This window comes from Octopus bimaculoides, chromosome 6, assembly GCF_046866305.1.
Source record: "Octopus bimaculoides isolate indiv1 chromosome 6, ASM4686630v1, whole genome shotgun sequence".
Lineage (NCBI taxonomy): Eukaryota > Metazoa > Mollusca > Cephalopoda > Octopoda > Octopodidae > Octopus > Octopus bimaculoides.
This window is the reverse complement of record NC_142933.1, coordinates 78,483,031-78,496,874: the sequence shown is the minus strand read 5'-3', so window position 1 is coordinate 78,496,874 and position 13,844 is coordinate 78,483,031. Positions and strand designations below refer to the sequence as shown.

Genomic DNA, 13,844 nt, shown 5'->3' with positions numbered 1-13,844 from the left:
ATTTGTGCAATGAAGATAAACACGCCAAGTAAACAAACAGTAAAGATTCAAAGCTTTTCGGATTTAATCCGTTATCAAAGAGAAAGAACCGAAATAAGAGAAATGAAAGACAACGAAACAGTAAAGAGTCTATGAAGTCTGTTTACTTGGCAGGTCCAGTATAAAAAGGTAGTTTGGGAATGGAATGGTAGAACTAGAAGTGGAAATAATCTGTGTGACAGCGAGAATAAGTTGTAGGGAGAGCGAAGGAGAGCATGCAAGAAAGAAAGTGGGAAGAGAGAAAGGGCAAGCGAGAGAAAAAAAGGGGAAGGTAGAATGGAAGGGGAAAGTAGTAAAAGAAGAGAACGATTGAGAAAGTGGGAAGTGGAATGAGGAATGCAAGATATCGATGTGTTTGTATGTATAGTGAAGTGTAATTTTTTTTTATTTATGAAAGAATAACAACTGATATGTGCCGGAGGATATGAAGCTCGTGTGTCTATGTGAGTAGCTGCCATGCTTACAATATATTTCCAGCTAAGAGTGTGAAGATATATATACATTACATGTATATGTAGAAATACACAGACACACAATCACACACGGACGCACGCACACATACATACATACATACATACATACACACACACACAGAGACAGAAAAACACAAGCACACATGCACATACACACATATAGGGCGGGCTTCTTTCAGTTTCCGTCAACCAAATCCACTTACAAGGCCCTGATTAGTTCGAGGTTGTAGTAGAAGACACTTTACCCAAGGTGCCACGCAGTAGGACTGAACCGGGAGCCATGTGAATAGTCGCTGGGGTGCGTTTTTGCAATACAAGCAAGATTTTCAACTGAACCGTTTTATCACAGATCAATCCATAATAAGCATAACATGGTTCACAATTTACTGTACTGTGTTATCTGGATGAGTGGTGAATGAATCAGTGATAAACAAGGCTACATGTTTTAGGTTTATAAATAGGTCTCATGAAAGTATTGCTCACCAAATGTCAACTGATGTTGCAATGTACTAAACTTAAATCGATCGAAAAGCACAAATGAAGAGGAATCATTGCTTCAGTATTTTGAAACTGGCAAGAAACAATTATTTTCACGTCTTTAAACTCGGATCATGCACTGGATTTAATGGGAAACTATATGAGATAGCTTTACAGTTATGATTTGTTTGGGGTCTTTAGCTTCGTAACTTTAATTTAAAAATACGGCACCTGGAAATCGGCGCCTCAGAATCACTGACATTAGTTTCATTCTTTTCCCCCACCTATATTTCAGTAAATGGAAGATAGAAACGTGACTAAAGACATCACCGAAATATGTAAATAGAGATGGTGCTGTAGTGGTACCGAGCATTCGAAATCTTGTCAGCCCAGTAACAAACGATGGCTACGACATATCTGGTGTTTTAAACTATTATTTCAGTCAATAGCATTTCAGGTACATTCGTATGATAACGGGATTCGAGTGGAAATTTTGACGCAGTTTCCCACATAAACATAGTCAGAAATGGAGACGCGCAGGACAAGCAGTGCAGACGTTCGAGATGCAAAAGTTTCGTAGAGGATTCTTGGTCAGCCATGCCGCTCAACCTCGGGTTAAAAAGAACCATCTCACCTTCCACGAACACAGGACATTCTCAACTCTCGCCTCTCGTCAGCACGAACATATAACGATATACTTCTTGCCAGACATACATTATCATACACTAGCTATTGGCATTCAGTAGTACAGCCTCCGGTAAGTAAGCTTTGTAAGGTCAAAATGGAAATAAATATGATCCATTAAAACTGAATATTGTGGTTCATTTTGAGCCTGAGCAAATATCCAGCTCTCACCTAACCAAAATCTACAACTCCAACGGACTAGAGAAACTGGATTTAAAGAAGCTAGTACATGGATTAGTATAGTTACAAGTAAAGGAAATAGAAGAGATTTGGTGGGGTTTTTTCTTTTTTTCTCCGAGCAATATAATAACTACCAGTGCTCATGTGATATATATATATTCTTTCAGTTGCAGTAGCCGTAGGGCTCCGGAAACACACACGCCTGTAAAAACTAACACTTCCTTTTTCCGAGCTGAGATTCGAAACCGAATCTAAGAATTCCCACTTGTCTGATCCACCACTGTCCAAACAGGCGCGAAAGAAATTTCTTTGTCCTGTCAAAAAGTGATGGATGGATTTCCCTTCGACCTGAGCTGTGTCATTTAAGGTTCAAGTGGACAGGAGGCGACCTACATAGGTAGAAATTATTCCAGTGGTATGTCTGTCCTTCTAGCTGTCATGACCATTATAAATACAGTTAGACATACGACAGGAGGCAGATAGCCATCACCAAGCGAACGGTCAAGAGACAAGCAGACAGCCAGCAGTTAACTTGCGCCAGTCAAGCAGCCAATAGAACCACATATTCAGCATGAACGACCCAACGCAGTAGCAGTCGCAGAACATAAAGACACGGCTGAATGACCAACGCACATACAGATTCAAAGCACGCCCTGTTCTACCTCATCACATCGACACAGTATCTCCCCTGTTTATTTTCTACTTTACCAACTCGAAGCAAGTTGGTAATGTCATGTAGTGAATTTTCTGGTGTATACTGCAAGTGTCGATTAAATAAAAATATTTAATCCACAATCCGATGCTTTCCCATTGTTTTGCTTTGATGTCGTCCACATGCCTATTTCATCTGCTACCTCAACGACATCATTTGCTACACCATCCCGCTACACGCCGTTCGGTAACTACCTATAACTGAACATCCGGCCGATCCACGATGTACAAGTAACGTGCAACAATCTATGAACTTGACTTACTGATTTACTTTATTGACTACCTGCCTTTTCTTGGATGCAGTTTGAAAAATTAACGATTATGTGTATATGGTGGGACGAATATCTTATATATGAATAGATGTCCTCCGAATAGGAAGGCGTATAAAGTCTTCTAAGCAAACAAATTACTGATACCTTTATAATCAATCTGTTTGTAAAAGGTTAAGTTCATCCAATTAATCTGCCACTTATTTAAAGTGTAGAACCTGAATTGACACGCCTTAGAAAAGGATCCTGTTTGAAACCTTCCAATCCACCTCCTCTCATAACCCACCACCTTATCATTTTTCTTTTGATCGTTTACGAATATTTTTAACTGATACACAATAAACCATTTGTCACGAGCAGATCTGGGCTGTGGCCAAAATTTTTTTATCCCGTAATGTAGAGTTGTGAATTATTGTTGTTTTGATAACCTATGTAACACCAGACAGTTATTTACTCACCTCATTTATTACTCCATGGGAACGTAGGAACGTGTTGTATTTTCGAATAATCAGAGCACTGATAATCTATTATTAATCTTCGTGTGACTGTACAAATGCAACTTAAATTGATAACACCGATATTGCTGAAAATTCAGTTAATACGCAAAACAGGGAAGCGACACTTTAATAGATAAGCGTCGAATGTATGTGAGACACCAGTTTCATGTAATTCCGGGGCAGGTTTAATGATGTTCGGTGATAAGTCAAAAATACTGATAAACTCTTTTTTTTTTTCAAGGAGCAGTGATTATTAAGTCTGAATTGTTATTGTAAAGTTAGAACTTTCGTTGTAACGTTGTTATAGCAACTGAGTTTTGTGAAAGAAGAAATAAGATATAGTTACCGTGGTCGTTTACGTAACAATTTCACTGAAGGAACGTTTAAACATTTTTTTCCTTTTACGAAAACAAATCCAACTAGTACACTTTTACTTCAGCTATGCTTACTACATAAACCAGAACGACTGTTTTAAAAGAACTGGGCAACCAGACAGCGACTGGCATATAAATTAATGGAATTATCGAATAATAGATCCACTAATTAAATATTGGTTTCTCAACTATATCACCAAAGTTTTCAAAAGAAGTGTTGTGGATTTATATAGACCATTGCAGATATAGGGGGCAAAAAGAAAAAAAACCTGTAGCTGTTGTTAGTGATGTCGTTGGTGGTAGTGTTGTTCATAAACTTTAGATGAACCCTGATCGACAACCTATCATTCCAAGTCATTCCAGTCGTGAACATGCTTTATTTATCTGAATTAAGAACTACGTCCTTTAAGGAGTCCCATCTGTCTCAATATGATAGCGTTCTATTTAAGAGAAATTGGTTGTTATTTCTACCAGAACAAAGCTCTCACGGTAAATAATCATTTGAAAGATATAAGGCAGCGAGCTGACAGACTCGTGCTCTGAGTTCAAATTCCGTCGAGGTCGGCTTTGGGGTCAATAAAATAAGTACCAGTTAAGCATTGGAGTCGATGTAATCGACTTACCCCGCCCCTGAAATTGTTGAACTTGTGCCAAAATTAAAAATCAATAATTATTTAAGAGATTTGCTTTCAAAAAGTTCAGGACAAAAAAAAAATACTATCTTGTATCTAATCCATGGACTACCTGCTGTACTTTCTATACAATCATTTTGTTGTTTCAGTTATTTCGCTACAAAACAGAAAAACAAAAAAAAAAAAACGTCCAACAGATAAAACTTTATCACTTCATAAATAAACAGCACCGCCCTTACCCACGTGTGTGTACTTGCATGCACACGAAGAAACTATATCTTTGTGCAGATATGCATTTTTATGTATAAATATTTTCACACACTTTATGATTCTAATATATGTACTTACAAACATACATGCATATATGTGTGTATATATATATATATATATATATATATATATATATATATATATATATATATGCACACACACATATATACATATATGTATATCTACACACACATACACATATGTATATATATATATATAAATGGACACGTAATACTTGAGTAATCTTTCAAATAATCTGACAGCCAGAACATGGCTCCCAAATTATATTTAATATTTTTCATTTACATGGTATTGAAAATCAATTTTGCTGATTCAAGTAAGTCGGAATTCCTTATTGCCATACATACACGTCAATCTATTAATTTCTTGATGACCATTAGCGACCATTTTGGTTACAATCAGTGGCCAACATCGATAATAGAATTATAGAATACATACATACATGGTGGTTGTCTACTTTTTATGCAGAGTTTGACCACCTCCTGTAACTACACCTTAGAACCATCATGGCATCTGATATGTTTTTTTAAACCAGACTATGTTTCGCAAAGACACGCACATAGATTGCATATCCGATTTGGGCTACCAAGAGCTGCAATTAAGTTCTGATCTTTGTGTCTTTTAAGTTCTGATCTTAAATGTCTTTTGAGGCCTCCGTTAGATTTGCAGACCATCTGGCATACACTGCATTGAAAGGTGTGCACAAACATATAGGCAGAATAGTTGGTGGAGGTTCGTTTTCCATAGGATCGCATACATACATACATACATACATACATGTCAGATACATATATATATATATATATATATATTTATATAAAGGGCATTATTACAGAAAATAATAACGCCACACAGTGGACTTCTCAAAATAATCACATTTAGTACCTAATGCGAGGAAAAACAACCAACAGAAGACGACCAACTTTCTTTTAAATAAACTTAACTGTGTATCGGCCGATTTCGCGATTACGAGAATGAATCTAGATTTCGTTCATCTGTAGAAGAGTTTTATCCCTTTTTGAATATATATATATATATATATATATATATATATATATATATATATATATATATATATATATATATATATATATATATATATATATATATATATATATATATATATATATATATACACACACATATATGTCAGATGCATACATGCGTATGTGTGTCAGATATATTCGTTCATTTTTGTTCCCTCCATTTATTTAATCTTTATATTTCAGCAGCAATTTTAACAAATCGCTCAATAAAATATTCTCCTTCATTATTCCCGACTTTTGGTCAACGTTCCACTTACTTGCCAACGCCTTAACGATAGAAAGCAGCGTATCTTGGTTCGAAGAATTAATCGAGTTATGTTTTCAGTTTCACGTCGTTGTTGAACGAAATACCTCACTGAATGATGGAGAGACACCGAAAAAACGATATTAATCTAAAAGCTTTATATCAGGAAAATACGGTGGGTACGGTAGAACTTCCCAACCGAAATCTTGAAGAACAGTTTTGGTCAAATTAGCGACGCTGAGGCAAGCGTTGTCGTGTTACCGAACCATGCCGTCGACGTTAGTACTAAAACCAGTACAAACGCACGAACGCTGTTTTTACCCATTATTTCTTTTACATTTTAGTTTCTGATTTTCTGTTTTCCTTTTTTTACCTCCTGCATTTTCTATATTTTGCCTTCTCAGTTTTCTCTGAGTTTGCGAGCCTATATATATGTGTGTGTGTGGCGTGTGTATGTGCGAGTGTGTACACAAACATAATTTAATGTATAAAGTACTAAAACTAAGTGCTAATAATTTCTTGGTACTGGATGTACTATAATTAGGCAGATAATTATAACGTGCCTTATGTCTCCACACAGGCCCGTTATATACAGCTGCTTAATTGTGGTGACTCCATGGCAAGGACCTTTTAGTAGCTCTTATATCAATATTGTATACGTTAAATGATATTAATCTCTCATTGGATGGAGTACCGTTTTTGTTGATCCTACCATAACAGAACAGTAACTGTGTGAATGTGTGTGTGTGTGTGTGTGTGTGTGTGTGTGTGTGTGTGTGCGCATGCACATCTTTTCACTTTCAGCAGTAGACTTCTCACAAAGGACACTATTTTCAGCTAAGTTTGTGACGAGTTACACATTCCGCGATGCCCTCATTCCGCGATGCACGCATTCCGCGAAGCACACATTCCGCGATGCATACATTCCGCGATGCACACATTCAGCGATGCACAAATTCTGCGACGACTCGTTTCACTAAAGCAGCTAAATTCATGTACATTTTTTTTTAATGTTCTATATTATTATTTATATTTTGCATGTACTTTCTTTCGTTCACTTTGAAAATGTTTGTATTGTTGCATACACACACGCATGCACCTTTCCTCAGCGCCTGGCCTTGTGCACGCATCTGCACACATGGTTCATACACACACAAATGCTATCTCTGTCACATTCATGCACCACACATGCCTTCCTCGCTTGTTTTCCATGCTCAATGCGCCTTTGTAGACACAACTCATCTCTGTAAGACCCTTGGCCGGTCACGCATACATAGAGAAAGTTGTTTGTCCCTTGCAATGCGCCAGCATGTCACACTTTTGTTCATGCACGACCGAGGCATATAATACCTCATGCACCGGCTGGCAGCCTCAGCCTTACAGCATTAATCACTGGCATATTCAATACTGTACAATGTATTTGTAAGCAATGCACTAGCATTAGCCTCAGCCTTGCAAGCTCTATTGCACACATGCACATGCACCTTTATTATGCATCTACCGCCTTGTTTTGCAACACGTCATCATTAGCTCAATTCCAATCCCGACTCAAAGCACGTCGGATGTTCACATGCTTTGCGGTCATGTTTAGACATAATTTTCCCCTGTTTGGTCACGTAATTAACAGAGAAAATTATCTGTCTCGCGCATCACTACACTGTCGTCCTTGCTAACTCAGCAATTAACCACGACACCAGCACCAGACGCATTTCACTTTGCAAAAACATTCCCGGGCATTTACCATGCATTTCTTCATCTCCTTTGTTCGATCGCTTCCCTTCTCGGAACCTCACTGGCGAGGAGAGTGATGTAGTGGATTTTGCATGCATGAAGTGGATTCGATCCACCATAGCCAAATTTAAATTAACGCTGCAACAGAACTTTTCCCACGGTAGAACAATGGTTTTTCTGTTACAGCAGTTTTACAGGATCTATTTTAAAACGGGGGCACCAGTATTTTCTTAACGAAACACTAACGAAACACTTTGAAACTTGGGACACTGGTAGAATGTGTCATATAAAACATCTTTTACTCTTAGTCTTCTTAACAAAAAAAAAGGAATTCGTAAGTTATTCCATGTTAAAGTTGTCGTATTTCTGTAATTTCAACCAATCACTGACGTCTATTCAGCTGAATAAGAGTTACTGCTGGGCGGTCATAAAAATGTTATTCCCTGTGACATATTTCATCCGGTTTAATCGTAATTTATACGCATATATTGTTTATATAATAAATTACGCTGTGCGTATCTATGTGTATAACAATTTTAGAGTTCGGATTCTCGAGTTAGGGTTAGTTTTAGGGTTAGGTCTAGGGTTACGGTTACGGTTAGCAGTCTAGTTAGGGTTAGTGTTAGGGTTAGGGGATTAATACGATATACACCGTTACAGCGCTAACTGTTTTCAACTGAATAGACGTCAGTGATTAGTAGAAATTATCGAAATAAGACAATTTTTTTACATGAAATAAATTCGAATACAAAAATATTTTTCTGTTCTATAACACAAAATAGGGATCTATTTTAAAACGGGGGCCACAGTATTTTCTTAACGAAACACTTTGAAACTTGGAACACTGGTAGAATGTGTCATATAAAACATTTTTTTCTCTTAGTCTTTTTTTAAAAAAAAGAAATCCCTAAGTTATTCCATGTTAAAGTTGTCGTATTTCTGTAATTTCAACCAATCACTGACGTCCATTCAGCCGATATACATTAAGTGCCGACTACATAAACAAACGATTCTGAAACAATTCTATCGGTGATAAAATTATTATTTCCTTGTCAAAAAATGGCTGAAGCATATTGGCAGTAGCTAATAAACCTTTCTATTATAGGCTAACCCTAACCCTAACCGTAGGGTTAGGGTTAGGGTAAAACAGCAAATTTAAAAAGAAAAAAGCAAATAAAACGAAGAAGAAAAAAAAGAAAATGAAAAAAGCAAATAAAACGAAGCTATGGAGATTAAATACGCTTTACACCGCTTAATCAGCCAAAGGAGTAAATGTAAACAACTGAATACTTGTCAGTGATTGGTTGAAATTATCGAAATAAGACAATTTTTTACATGAAATAAATTCGAATACAAAAATATTTTTCTGTTCTATAACACAAAATAGATAAGTATACGAAGTTTGAAAGTCTTTCGGTACCAAAAACATTACGTAAAACATTAATGAAAACTGTGGCCCCCGTTTTAAAATAGATCCCAAAATAGATAAGTATACGAAGTTTGAAAGTCTTTCCGTACCAAAAACACTACGTAAAACATTAATGAAAACTGTGGCCCCCGTTTTAAAATAGATCCCAAAATAAATAAGTATACGAAGTTTGAAAGTCTTTCCGTACCAAAAACACTACATAAAACATAAATGAAAACTGGCGCCCCCGTTTTAAAATAGATCCGTTTTACATTTTCAAGATGCCTTTAGCTAGGCCGAAATAATGTCTTCACCACTTGACCCTTTCTAACCTCTTCTACTCCACCAAAAGCTAGAATAGAGATAACAAGGCCACCAACTAAATCTATTGTTCTCATTGATATGTCTATCCTTCTGGATAGTTATAAAAACAAGAAAACTCAAGCAAAAAGTTAGTTCAGTCACCAGTCGGTGACGACTCAACGAGTTCAGTCACATGGTGACGACTCAATGAGAGCCTTCCACCTCAACAAACTGTGCCGACTGGAGAAGTTGAAATCAGTGCTGCAAACTGCAGACGATGCACTCGTTTATTACACAGTGCCTTCTTCGCCAACAGTGGTGCAATATACCTATTCATAAGTAGGCAGTACTTTACCACAAGAGTGATTTAAGGTAAGTTAAGTATCATGTGTCTGACAGACCACAATGTCCGTAGTGACAAGACAAACACACAACTTTTCGGCTAGAAAACTATTAAATGAACGTCTTAAAATCTATGAATGGTCGTTGGATTACAGCAGGAAACATTGTCTTTTGGCAATTATTTATCAATGAACAATTTCCTCTTGGATAAGTTAGAAATTGATAGTAGTTATCAAACTTGCGTGAGATAAAATATTAATTAGTAATACATTTACATATTACCAAGCCAATATAAATATATCAATATTTCATTTTGTAACAGGTTACAGCCGGTTTGTGTGTTGCTAGCTGATCTCATATGTTAATGACATGTTACTATTGCTGGGTGTTATAAAACTGTAGTCTTCCACTCGTAGGAGAAATCTCCCAGCTGGAATTAAACATTATCTTAATGTTGCTTTTCAAAGTAGATCTTAACCAGTTGAGAGTCACAGTACTGACTTGTTCGTAGCTATTTACTGTAATTTAAACAAACGCGAAAAGATGTGAGGAACGTCTGAAGTTGTGTTAGAATGGTGTAAAATGTGTTGATTTAATCTCATACGAACGGGATCTTTCATGACAAAATTATTATGTTCGTCACTTGATATGACATTCTACATTTGAAGATAACGTTTGCTGAAACATAAGACGGCCAGAGGAAAGAATCATTAGAGTTCATGATTCTATGACCTTCGCTCGCCATCTTCATGATTCTATGACCAGCAAGGGTCATAGAATCATGAAGAGGCACATCCCGTTGGATTTTGAGTGTTCTTGAATGTTGTGGTTCATGTATTGACCTGGTGTAAACAGTTTTTTCTAATGATGTAATGGTTCCATTAATCAATTAAAAATTCGTTGGAAACAGCTGTAGTGAATCGACACATTATCCATCTGTTGTTATTTATTCATATATATATATATATATATATATATATATATATATATATATATATATATATATATATATATATATATATATATATGGGAGAATGTACAAAAAAAAACAACAGACGAGGACAGGTGGTGTAAACAACAAAAGGATGTATTAGTTTGACGCTCGGGAATATATAAAGTCTTTAACGTTTCGAGCTACGCTCTTCAACAGAAAGAATACAGAGAAAACAAGGAGAAAAACACGGAGAAAAAAAATTGAATGGTGTTTAGTCAGCGATTAATCATGGTGTATATATATATATATATATATATATATATAAATGAAATATTCAAACACTGAGATTTGAAGTTAGATGTCACTATATATATATATGTAAGAACGACCGTGCGAACTCAAAAAGGAGAAATGGTGACGAATGGAAAAAAACAGGACTCCTTTTATTTAAACGCGTCACACGGTCGAACACAAAAGATATTATATCAAATATGATATACAAAATAATGTTATACTTCGATAACATTAGTGAATTCGTAAATACCAGTAATGAAGATGATAGAAGATGATAAACACAACCGTATGAGATGAATAACAGAATTATTTATTGTGGCATTAAAGATGTATGTCTGTGTGTGAGTGTGAATGCGACATATAAAAACATATTAAAAGACAGGCCGTCGTATAAAAAAAGAGTGTGTGTGAGGGATACATGTATGTGTATGCGTTATATACAGCAGATAAAAAGAGTCAGTAACACGTGTGAGCTTTTATACCAGTTCGTTGAGTACACAATAGGAAGAGTCTGTATGTGAAAGAAGTTGAGGCTGTGTGTGTGGCAGAGCGATCACTAGTTGTGATGTTGTGGCTTCGATGCCGGACCGGGTTCTTGTTATACAGATGTTCGTCGCTGGCTGAATTCTCTTGTCTATTATTAATCGTGGTGAATATGAAACACCTAACAGAATCGAAGAGAGAGAGATGTACCGCGGTGGTTTGGATTAGTGTACATAGAAAGTCGTGTTGACTATGGTTGCAGGTGCTGGTGGCGAAGATCAATGCTTGGTAGTAGTCGTAGACTCGTGTTGCTCATGGCGACGGCAGTGGTAATCTTGGCTGGACGAAGCTGTTGATGGAGTCGCTGGAACTGCTGCTGCTGCTGTGTGTGGTACACGGGACAGATCTCAAAGAGAACTGAACCGAGACGAATTTTGCCGCTGAGTTAAAGCTATTTAAAGCAAAATAGGGGCTCCAAGACCGTAGTAGAAAAACACTATCACGTGACCTTATTGGTCAGTTTGCGTTCTGGCGGGAAAGGTTCGAAGAATTTGCCGCTTCAAATAATAATCAGTCACGTGATGACAGGCAAATGTGTTTTCCGCTACGCCCGCGCTTGTTTATATTTAAATGAGAAGATAAGTTTGTATGTAATGGCGATAGTAGTTTTGTATCTAATGGCGATAGGTAGTTTCACTACATATATATACATACATACATATATATATATATATATATATATATATATATATATATATATATATATATATATATGTTGTTGGCACTCCGTCGCTTTCGACGTCGAGGGTTCCAGTTGATCCAATCAATGGAACAGCCTGCTCGTGAAATTAACGTGCAAGTGGCTGAGCAATCCACAGACACGTGTACCCTTAACGTAGTTCTCGGGGATATTCAGCGTGACACAGTGTGACAAGGCTGACCCTTTGAATTACACCCACAAAAGAAACAGGAAGTAAGAGTGAGAGAAAGTGGTGGTGGAAGAGTACAGCAGGGTTCGCCACCATCCCCTGCCGGAGCCTCGTGGAGCTTTAGGTGTTTTCGCTCAATAAACACTCACAACGCCCGGTCTGGGAATCGAAACCGTGATCCTAAGACCGCGAGACCGCTGCCCAACCACTGGGCCATTGCGCCCCTCTCTCTCTCTCTCTCTCTCTCTCTCTCTCTCTCTCTCTCTCTCTCTCTCTCTCTCTCTATATATATATATATATATATATATATATATATATATATATATATATATATATATATATATATGTGTGTGTGTGTGTGTCTGTGTCTGTGTGTGTGTGTGTATATACATATATGTGTGTGTGTCTGTGTGTGTATTTATATATATATATATATATATATATATATATATCAGGGGAGGCTCCACGTCATGAGTGTCACTCCGGCTCATCACAAGTTTTGAATAAGACACATGCCTGCTCGAAGTATTTCACGTTTTTCCGCTTTATTTCTAACCCCAAATGGGTTATTATTTTTATATCTAGTACTATGTTTTTCTCCATTTTTAAGTTAAGGGTAAAAATAAGCAACCCTTCAAACCACAACTGATCTTTACACACAGACGCACAAAATAACAGTAATCACCAGCGGGGTGCACGACAAATCAGCAATCTGATTGTCGCCTGTACTCTTGACTAGTGATGCCACTTAGTCTTTTACACCTATCAGGCTCGTTCGTATTAGCCCGAGTTGCTGGATAATTTTTCGTTCCTTTAAGAATGTTGTAGAACGGAAATTTAAATCCTAATCTCTATAGAAATTTATTGTTTCAAGCAAACATTGAATCTGAATTACTTTTAATTTTTACGATTATATAGCAACTTGGGTTGTAACTTCTGAGCCTAATGTCAGGTGCATGTGAACGATGTCGAGAGAACGTCTTCTGCTACGAATGATATTTTTTGACACAGGGCACTTCTGCGACACCACCAGACGCTGAACGAAGATAAATGAACTGCGACCAGGCTCAATAAAAGGAGCCTGAGTTATTGGCTGCAATTACATACTTGAAATCAGTGTTGGCAGAAATTAAATCATCTTGCAAATACATGTTCACTTTACTAAATTTATACTCGGTCTAAGCCCGAACAGCCCGAGTATAAATTTAGTAAAGTATATATATATATACTCGCAGAGGCACCCGGCGTTGCTCGGGAATGAAATTGTTGCTTATATACTTGAAGAAAAAAAAGGCAAAATATGCTGTATAGAAATTTGAGGACATTCTGTAGATGGACTCTCAGATGAAAGATGGCTGGGCGCCTCTCATGAATGGGAAAATTGACGATGTGCCAAAAAGCCTCATTGGTACTTGGAAACTTTTACGAAAATTAAAATGGGGATTAAATGAAAAAAATGATTTACGTGAATATCCTCACAAGAGTAATTGAAATAAATGGCGA

At 36.9% G+C, this 13,844-nt stretch overlaps 1 protein-coding gene across 1 annotated transcript in view; it reads left to right on the top strand.

The window, feature by feature from the left end:
* Positions 1-4,839: 4,839 nt before the first annotated feature.
* The window catches only part of LOC106882912 (von Willebrand factor A domain-containing protein 2), a 13,454-nt gene continuing 4,449 nt past the window's right edge, over positions 4,840-13,844 (top strand). The window contains exon 1 of the mRNA XM_014933741.2: positions 4,840-4,943. Within this exon, the coding sequence (XP_014789227.1) occupies positions 4,877-4,943 (67 nt within the window). The 5' untranslated portion in view covers positions 4,840-4,876. The remainder of the gene's footprint in view (positions 4,944-13,844) is intronic.